Source organism: Mesoplodon densirostris, chromosome 11, assembly GCF_025265405.1.
Source record: "Mesoplodon densirostris isolate mMesDen1 chromosome 11, mMesDen1 primary haplotype, whole genome shotgun sequence".
NCBI classification, from domain to species: domain Eukaryota; kingdom Metazoa; phylum Chordata; class Mammalia; order Artiodactyla; family Ziphiidae; genus Mesoplodon; species Mesoplodon densirostris.
The window spans coordinates 44,168,310-44,177,964 of record NC_082671.1 but is presented as its reverse complement, the minus strand read 5'-3'; the positions used below and the strand labels follow the sequence as shown (position 1 = coordinate 44,177,964).

Below are 9,655 nucleotides of genomic sequence, written 5' to 3'. Positions count from 1 at the left end.
CTCTCCGGGGGCGGATCCAGAAGCCTACCAATCATAAAGCGGCACGCCGGCATTGGCCCCGCCTCATACCTTACATCCGCCACTCAGGAGCCCCAAGGCACCGCCCCCATCGCTCCCTCCCGCTTGGGGGTCGACTTAGTGTTGGACCCGGAAGTGGCTTTGGGTCACGAGGCTTTGCGGAGGTGGTGAGTGAGTCATGCGCGCGCGCGGAGGGGAGAGCTGGCGGGGGAGGGGAGGAAAGGGGGGCGGGGATGATGCAATGTTTGGCAACCGGTGTCTGCGTGCGCACGCGCAGGGCACTACAAGGGTGGTGGGAGGTGCGGGGGGGTGGGGGAGAGGAAAGAGGGCGGGGCGCCAGCTCCCGGCACCCAACGGCCCCAGCAGCTCCCAACCGTGGTTACCCCTAGGCTGCGGTGTGAAGCCTCACTGCAGCTTGTCTTCCTCAAGAGGTCTTGTTCCGCCCACCTGACATGAGTCCCAGTTTTACCTCCTCCACAAGAGACTCCCATTTTCTTTGCCCCTCATCCCCTCCCAGCTAATGGACACAAGGTCTTTTAAACCTCCGTCCTTTGAAAATTTGCATCCAACCACCAGGGTTGTTTGCGTCTTCTTGAGTCTTCCTAAAGGGGTCCTCTCTTTTAGCTCCCTGGCTTCCTCAAAAGAGGCCAAGTAACTTGAATCCCCTTGGTAGTCATTTTCAGCTCCTCCTCGCTGAAGAGCACCCTTAAACTCTTATCTTTGTAAAGTTTTTGATGAGCCCTTGGCATGCCAGAATTCATGTTCTTTGCCGGGTGGCCCCGATTCCCACTGTTTCCCTTATCACCTTCCCCCGTGGTGCTCTGGTGCCCTTCACCAAAGATCAGGCCCGCCCTTTTCAGTGTACCAGACCTGCAAGTCCTGTGACTCCCTGCTGTGAGGAGCTGGGCATAGGCCTGCTTTCTATGTGTCTGGGCTACAGTAGGGCTGTGTTGCCTGGAACACTGCGTGCACGTGAGCGCACGACTGCCTTGGACTGGGTTGTCAGGAGCCCAGATTCTAGCCTCAGCGGTCCCTCACTTGCCCAGGGATCCCAGGCCTGCCACCTAATCTCCCCGTGCTTCACCGTTCATGTTAGTAAATAAAAGATAACGAGTTGTGGAAGTAAAATGAGAGAATTAGGAACTTGGAGGCAGCTTGAACAAAAGTGAAAAGCACCGTGGAAAATGCAAAGTATTTTTCTAGTGCCATTAGGTAGAAAACAGAGGCCATATGGTGGCCTGTTACATATCCTGTCATACCCTCATGAGGGCAGCCGGAGTTTGTCCTAAGTAGAAACTGTCAACAAGGCTGGTTGTGGCTGGGTGGCAGCTTCAGGCGGTGGTGTGACGGTGACAGGTCCTTGGCCAGGCCTGCACCATTGCTCCAGAGCTCCATTTCTCCTTCTGTAAATGGGGGTGGGGGTGGGTTGGAGCAGATGGTCTCTCCTGGCCCGAAGACATGACCAGGTTGTCAGTGACAGGCAGAGGTCATGTGACTTGACAGGCCGGGGTCGTGTTGTGACTTGTTGACCTGGGGAGGCGGGTCAAGTCCCAGCACACTACCCGGGCAGCCTTTGGGGGCGGGGCAGGGCAAGTCTCGACCTTCATCTTTTGGGGCCGGTTCCTCCCGGACCTGGCATTCCTGGCTCCCCCAACAGATTGTGGCATCGGAAGGGGCCCCTCCCGGGGGAAGGCTAGGATTGGCCACCAGTGGCCTGGGAAGAGGCTCGGATCCTTCCGCGGAGGCCCGGGGGGGGGGCGGGGGGGTGGGGCCCGCGTGGGGTGTTTGTTCTCTTGGGGATTAATGGGGGGTTGTGGGGGAGGGGTAGGCGCGCTCCCGCATGCGCACTGCGGCCCCTCCAGTTGGCTCGTCCTTGTCCGCTGGGCGGGGGCCCGGCCCCGCCCCTCTCCCGTCCGGGCAGCGGCGGCGGCAGCGGCGGCTGCGGCGGTGGCGGCGGCAGCGACGGCGGCGGCGGTAGCAGCCTGCGCGGTGCCTTCTGGGAACGGAATCCCCAGGGCTGCCCCTGGCCCCCATGGCGCATGCGCGGGAGGCCGCTCGGTGATCCGCGGCGGCGGCAGCGGCGCTTCCTGCTAGGACCGGCCGGGGCCGTACCGGAGGCTCGGGCTCCACCGACCCTCCTCCCACTCCCTCCCACTCACCCTCTGGGCCGCGACTGCGCAGGGCGGGGCCGGCCGAACCATGGGCCGCGGTGAGTGCAGGGCCCGGCCCCCCCACCCCGCCCCTCCCCCTCCCCCTCCCTTCCCTTCCCCTCCCCTCCCCTCCCCTCCCCTCCTCTCCCCTCCCCTCCCGTCCCTACCCTCTGCCCCCTCCGCGTCCTCTCGGCCCCTTTCCCTGGCCCCATCCCCATTCCCCCACCCTCACCTGCCCCCACCGTTTTTCCCTCTCACTGCTTGACTTTTGCCTTCTTCACCTCCTTCCCCTCAGTGCTTCGCCCACCCTCCGCCCGCCCTCTCCCCAAGTTCCTTCCTACTTCGTGCGCCTTCCCCTCCTCCCCGAGCCGAGGGAAGCAGGCTGGGTGACAGGCGCCTTGTTATGAGGGGGAAAGTTTAGAAGCCGCCAGTGTGGGGTGGGAGCGATGGTAAGGTTGGAGAGGATACTTGCAGGTTTGGGGGGCGTCCCCATGTACATCAGAGGAGAATTCTTCTTGGAGGTAATTTGAAGGCAGTGGGACAGGAGGTGCTGAATCCCCTTGCCTTAGGCTTGGGGGAAAATTGGGAGTTTCTGAGAATCGTGGGAGAAGACCCAAATGAACTAGATCAGTGATTGTCTAGTGGAGCCAGCCATGGGGGGAGTTATGCTGGTACCACCCCAGCGGGCAATTGGGCAATTGCCTGGTGACCTGTGGGGCAATCTACTTTTTATAAGATCTTCCTGAGGGGGAGGGAACAGCAGGGGCCAGACTCTCTGGGAAACTTCCTAGTGGCCTGGTATTATAAGAATTAGCCCACACTCCTGGCTGAAGGTTTCTCTCCTTGGTGGGACAAAGGGGCCTTACCCTTTATATGCCTAGGGATTGGGCTGTGATTCCTTGGTCCCTGGAAGTTGAGGCTTTGACCCTCTGGTCCCTAAGGACTGGACATGGAAAGGATGGTTGTGGACTCAGCCAGCAGATCCCTGAGATCTTTATGGGTACTTACCTCATATTATTAAGGATCGTTCCCTTGAGAGTTTCCTGGGCAGATTCCTGACGGTCCCTCCTCTCTCCTGTGTTGCAGGTGTGGGCTAAGCCGGCGGCCCCGGCTTTAGACTGGACCCCACAATGTTTGCAGAGATGTTCAGGTAGCCATGGTGGGATGGCAGAGGGTTCCCCCTCATTCTCTCTCCCAGCTCTCCGAGGGTTTCCCCTTGCCTCCGAGTCCTCTTGAGTCTCCCCACACCTTTGCTTTTCTTAAATACTCCCTCAGGTACCCAGCCCAGTTTAATCCTCCTAATGCCACATGGATGTCTGTGTTATCAGGCACGTGGGAGCTGATTACACACAATGAATGGGGGCAATGAGAGCAGTGGAGCAGACAGAGCTGGGGGCCCTGTGGCCACATCTGTCCCCATCGGCTGGCAGCGCTGTGTTCGAGAGGGTGCTGTGCTCTATATCAGGTATGACTCCCCAAAATTCCCCAGTTTCTATCCCCAGGCCCTTCAATTGCCTGAGTTTTCTCCCATCCCTCCTCTCAAAGCCCAGATTGCTGGGTGCCCTGTTGCTCTCCTCTGTTCCTCCTCCTTCCTCAGCCTTTTTGCTCTCTGTGTCTCTGGCCCTTTGCATTTGTTCTCTCCGTCTCTTCCTTATTCTGCCCTTCCTAGGAAGGTCTTTGACTAATGAACTGTTCTTTAAGAGTCTCTCCCAATTCAGTGTCAACTAATCCCATACTCTCTGACCCTGTCCTCTCCCAGCCCAAGTGGCACAGAGCTGTCTTCCTTGGAGCAAACCCGGAGCTACCTCCTCAGCGATGGGACCTGCAAGTGCGGTCTGGAGTGTCCACTCAATGTCCCCAAGGTCAGAGTGGTGAGGGGAGCCAGAGAGTACAGGGATAAGCCGGGAGACTTAATGCAAATCACTGACTGTGGTAGCTCTTCTCACAGATTCTGTTCCCTCAGGGTCCCTGTCCATGCTTCCACCTTGCAGGTTTTCAACTTTGACCCTTTGGCCCCGGTGACCCCGGGTGGGGCTGGGGTGGGGCCAGCATCAGAGGAGGACATGACCAAGCTGTGCAACCACCGGCGGAAAGCCGTTGCCATGGCAACTCTGTACCGCAGCATGGAGACCACCTGCTCACACTCTTCTGGTGAATCTTTTCCACTTTACAGAGACTGAGGAAAACTTAAGGGCCTGGAAGAGGGATGGTGGGAGGAGCTTTGTGAGAGGAAAGGAAGGAGAAGGGTGGAGTGGGGAGCTGCTTGGTGAGAGGAGGGCACAGGGAAGCTGGGAATTTATGGGAGAAGGGATGGAGAAGACGAAAGTTCTTGGAAGGGGAGCCACAGGTTGATCCTTTGTTTCTCATTTATTGCAGGAGAGGGAGCGAGCCCCCAAATGTTCCACACTGTGTCCCCAGGGCCTCCCTCTGCCCGCCCTCCCTGTCGAGTTCCTCCTACAACTCCGCTTAATGGGGCTCCTGGCTCCCTTCCCCCAGAACCGCCTTCAGTTCCACAGGCTTTCCCCCCTCTAGCAGGCCCTGGGGGGCTCTTCCCACAGCCAAGGCTTCCTGACCCAGTCCCCTCCGGAGGCAGCAGCAGCCCTTGTTTCCTGCCAAGGGGCAATGCCCCCTCTCCAGCTCCACCTCCTCCACCTGCTATCAGCCTCAATGCCCCCTCATATAGCTGGGGAGCTGCTCTCCGATCCAGCCTGGTGCCCCCTGACTTGGGCTCTCCGCCAGCCCCCCATGCCTCCTCCTCACCACCTTCTGATCCTCCTCTCTTCCACTGTAGTGATGCCTTAACACCCCCTCCCCTGCCCCCAAGCAATAATCTCCCTGGTCCCCCTGGCCCCCCTGGTCCTGCCACTCAGCCACCAGTGTCTTCAGCCACTATGCACCTGCCCCTGGTCCTGGGGCCCCTAGGAGGGGCCCCCACGGTGGAGGGGCCCAGGGCACCCCCCTTCCTTGCTAGCAGCCTACTCTCTGCAGCGGCCAAGGCACAGCACCCCCCTCTCCCCCCTCCCAGCACTTTACAGGGCCGAAGGCCCCGTGCCCAGGCGCCCTCAGCTTCCCACTCCTCATCATCGCCCCGTCCCTCTCAGCGTCGCCCCCGCCGCCCCCCAACTGTACTTCGATTGCTAGAAGGGGGAGGCCCTCAAGCCCCTAGACGGAGCCGCCCTCGGGCCCCTGCTCCCGCCCCACCACCTTTTCCTCTTCCTGAGCCCTCCCAACCGATTCTCCCTTCTGTGCTGTCCCTGCTGGGACTCCCCACCCCTGGCCCTCCCCACTCTGATGGAAGCTTTAACCTTTTGGGGTCAGATGCACACCTTCCTCCTCCCCCAACCCTCTCCTCAGGGAGCCCTCCCCAGCCCAGGCACCCCATCCCGCCCTCCCTGCCTGGGACCACCAGTGGCAGCCTCAGCAGCGTGCCAGGTATGTGAGTGTGATGGAGCCCTTCCTCCCTTCGGGTGGAGAGAGACATTTACGGGAGAACTGAGAGCTCTGTGGTGGTTTTCTTTTCTTTTTTTTTTTTTTTTGCGGTACGCGGGCCTCTCACTGTTGTGGCCTCTCCCGTTGCGGAGCACAGGCTCCGGACGCACAGGCTCAGCGGCCATGGCTCACGGGCCCAGCCGCTCCGCGGCATGTGGGATCTTCCCGGACCGGGGCACGAACCCGTGTCCCCTGCATCGGCAGGCGGACTTGCAACCAGTGCGCCACCAGGGAAGCCCTCTGTGGTGGTTTTCTGGGTTGGGGGCAGGGAGGTTGGATTCTTTGGACGCTGGGAGGAAGGACCTCCCTTGAGCTGAACCTCTCTTTTTCTTTGCAGGTGCCCCTGCCCCACCAGCTGCCTCCAAAGCCCCCTTAGTCCCTAGCCCTGTGCTTCAAAGCCCATCCGAAGCGCTCGGGATGGGGTCGGGCCCAGCCTGCCCTCTGCCTCCCCTGGCTGGTGGGGAGGCTTTCCCGTTCCCCAGCCCCGAGCAGGGCCTGGCGCTGAGTGGAGCCGGCTTCCCGGGGATGCTAGGGACCTTGCCTCTCCCTCTGAGTCTGGGGCAACCTCCGCCTTCTCCATTGCTCAGTCACAGTTTATTTGGCGTGCTGGCTGGGGGAGGGGGACAACCTCCCCCTGAGCCCCTGCTACCCCCACCAGGGGGACCTGGCCCTCCCCTAGCCCCAGGCGAGCCCGAAGGGCCTTCGCTTTTGGTGGCTTCCCTGCTTCCACCACCCCCCTCAGACCTTCTTCCACCCCCTTCCGCACCCCCTAGCAACCTCCTTGCCTCCTTCCTGCCCCTGTTGGCCCTGGGCCCCACAGCTGGGGATGGAGAGGGATCTGCAGAGGGAGCCGGGGGTCCGAGTGGGGAGACATTTTCAGGTTTGGGAGACCTGCCCCCCTTGCTGTTCCCCCCCCTTTCAGCCCCCCCCACCCTCATAGCTTTAAATTCTGCGCTGCTGGCTGCCAGCCTGGATCCCCCGTCGGGGGCGCCCCCCCAGGTGAGGATGAGGGTGAGTGGGTGGGACAGAACCAGAGGTAGAATCAGAGATGGGAGCTGGGAATCAAAGGCTTTCAGTTTCATGTCTGAGCTCTTCCTCAGGGTCTTTGGGGAGGGCTTAATTCTTGGCTGGGGGTAGGATGGCTGCAACAGCTGGGTCTGTATTTAATAAACATGGCCTACTTCATGTGAGGCTTCAGTGGGATTGTACATATGAAAGTACTCTAAACTTATTGAATACTTTACACATGTAAATGTAATAACTATTCTTTCTCCTTAGCCCTGTGTCCTGAGTGCCCCCCAACCTGGACCACCTACCTCCAGTGTCACCACGGCAACTACTGACCCGGGGGCCTCCTCTCTGGGCAAGGCCCCCTCCAACTCAGGGAGACCCCCCCAACTCCTTAGCCCTCTGCTGAGTGCCAGCCTGCTGGGTGAGTCTGAGGGAAGACTCTGGTGTGGGAGAGAAGAAAGGAAGCAGAAAAACTGAGAGTAGAGGCTGGATGAATTAGGGAAGAAAGTCTCTGACCACCGGGTAAAGCCTAAAAGAATAATAGGGTCTGCTCAGCTTAGCTGGTTGGCCTAGGGAGACCCTTGACTTTACAATTCCTCAACAGGTGACCTGTCTTCGCTGACCAGCAGCCCTGGAACCCTCCCCAGTCTGCTGCAGCCTCCTGGCCCTCTTCTCTCTGGCCAGTTGGGGCTGCAGCTCCTCCCTGTGGGGGGAGCTCCTCCACCCCTCTCAGAGGCTTCTAGTCCCCTAGCCTGCCTGCTACAGAGTCTCCAGGTGAGGGTATGGGTGTGGGTGTGGGTGTGTTTGTTAGGGAGAGAAGTTTTTCCCAAACTGGAAGTATAGACATTTTGAGTTACAGTAGCAGAGGGACTGCATTTGAGACTGACTGAGATTTTGTTTTGTCCGCAGATCCCTCCAGAGCAGCCAGAAGCCCCCTGTCTGCCCCCCGAGAGCCCCACCTCGGCCCTTGAACCGGAGCCTGCCCGGCCTCCCCTCAGTGCCTTAGCCCCACCCCACGGTTCTCCCGACCCCCCAGTCCCTGAGCTGCTCACTGGGAGGGGGTCAGGGAAACGGGGCCGGAGGGGAGGAGGGGGACTTAGGGGCATTAATGGTGAGGCCAGGCCAGGCCGGGGCCGAAAGCCTGGCAGCCGGCGGGAGCCTGGCCGACTGGCCCTCAAGTGGGGGGCACGTGGTGGCTTCAATGGACAAATGGAACGGTCCCCAAGAAGGACCCACCACTGGCAGCATAATGGGGAGCTGGCTGAAGGGGGTGCTGAGCCCAAGGATCCATCCCCTTCTGGGCCCCATTCTGAGGACCTTAAGGTGAGTGCAGAGTGATGGTGGTCTGGGCACAAAGACTCTGAGGAAAGGTTGAGGCCAAGGTGCCTTTTCCTAACTTTTCCTACACCCAGTCTGTCTTTTCTCAGGTGCCCCCAGGGGTAGTCAGAAAGTCTCGTCGTGGCCGGAGGAGAAAATACAAGTGAGTATTGGGCCCACTACAATACCGGCCTTTCCCCACATTTTCTTGGGTTTATGGAAATAGCTCAAGAGTGACTTGGCTTTCAAAAAGGCAGATACTTGCTTGAATATGAATAAGGATATTACGCCTTTACTATCCAAATGTAGAAAGTTTCCCACCCAAACTCTGAAATTCACCTGGCGCTTGGGGAGGTGTTCCTGACCATCTGTGCCCCTTATTGCAGCCCTACCCGGAACAGCAACAGCTCCCGCCAAGACGTTACCTTGGACCCCAGCCCCACAACCCGCGTAAGTGTGCGGCCCTGTGTGGGTGGGTGTGGGTGCGTGTATGGGGTGAGGCAGGAGGAGAAGGTCAGTGGGAGTGGGGAGAAAATAAAGGACTTCCTGATACCTAGCTGTTTGATCACTTCTTTCAACTTCCCCTCTTGTATAGGCGGCTGTCCCTCTGCCTCCCCGGGCCCGCCCTGGCCGTCCTGCCAAAAACAAGAGGAGGAAACTGGCCCCATAGCAGCCATACCTGGAGCTGGATCTGACCCTGACTGGGGAGAGCTGAGTGCTGAGCCTTGGGAGCCCCTGCCAGCCACGTGCACCTGTGGACAGTGGGTGGGGGCACTACTCCCCACTCAGAGCACAAATGCAACCCCTTCCCCACAATCCCATCCTGAGCCATTGCAGGGGGTAGGGAGGTCACCCCCTCCCCCCCAAAGCCATGTCACTGAAAAGGCCTGGGGGGGGGTATATGGCCCTCTCCCCACCAGGCTAAGGGGAACACCCCTTTCCCCAGGTCTTTTATTTGTTTAAGTTATTTTTGCACAAATGACTCTTTTATATTTAATTCGACTTCATTGCCTCCCTTCTCGAAGCCAGCAGGCTCAGTTTACAAACCTGTGAGCTACTGTTGGCTGCTGCCCTCCTTCCCAGTGAAAGGTACAAAGCAATAAGCATCATGCACCCTCCCCTCACCCCTACAACACCCCTCTGCCTCTGGCTCAGGTTGCTCAAAGCACAGATCCCTTCTTACCCCTGTCCCCAGGTTTGAAACACATAGCCTCATTTCAAGGTGTAGCCAGCTTCCCTCTACTTTCCTCTGGGATATAAAAAGGGGGTAAGGGGGCAAAGAGAGCCATCTGGGTCTCTCCTCCCATACACACTACACTGCCCCTTCTCCCCCCATCAAAACGCTCAGAGACGTTGTGATGATGCGACTGAGGATTATGCAACGTGGTCCAACCGGAGCGGCCAGCATGACCAGCTGTCCAGGGGCTGCCTCCTGCCTTTTCTTTTGTAAAGACAAGACCTTTGGGAGTTTTAATTCTGTTTTGTACTTGCCCTTTGGGGCCTCCACTGCTTTTCTATGGGAGACACTCTTAATTTAACAGATGAGAATATTTTGAAACTCTGGCTCTGACTCTGTCCTCATTTTTTCCTGAGTTCTTTTGTAAGAACAGGTGACGACTTAAATCCTTCTCTTACAGTAGAGAGTGGCTTAGACTGTCTACGACACTGTG

At 58.8% G+C, this 9,655-nt stretch overlaps 1 protein-coding gene across 3 annotated transcripts; it reads left to right on the top strand.

Annotated features, from left to right (window-relative positions):
• The first annotated feature begins 1,974 nt into the window (after window positions 1-1,974).
• MBD6 (methyl-CpG binding domain protein 6) lies at window positions 1,975-9,548 on the top strand. Of its 3 annotated transcripts, none has more exons than XM_060113510.1 (13): window positions 1,975-2,227; window positions 3,255-3,318; window positions 3,497-3,633; window positions 3,928-4,030; window positions 4,160-4,319; window positions 4,545-5,600; window positions 5,995-6,656; window positions 6,936-7,089; window positions 7,273-7,442; window positions 7,578-7,991; window positions 8,096-8,148; window positions 8,372-8,435; window positions 8,581-9,548. In XM_060113510.1, exons 3-13 carry the CDS (start codon window positions 3,521-3,523, stop codon window positions 8,653-8,655), a joined length of 3,024 nt encoding a protein of 1,007 aa, XP_059969493.1. In that variant the 5' UTR covers window positions 1,975-2,227; window positions 3,255-3,318; window positions 3,497-3,520; the 3' UTR covers window positions 8,656-9,548. The 3 variants fall into 3 exon arrangements, with proteins under 3 accessions (XP_059969493.1, XP_059969496.1, XP_059969494.1); XM_060113513.1 differs by having other exon boundaries at window positions 3,444-3,633; XM_060113511.1 differs by lacking the exon at window positions 1,975-2,227 and adding an exon at window positions 2,433-2,689.
• The last annotated feature ends 107 nt before the right edge of the window (window positions 9,549-9,655 follow it).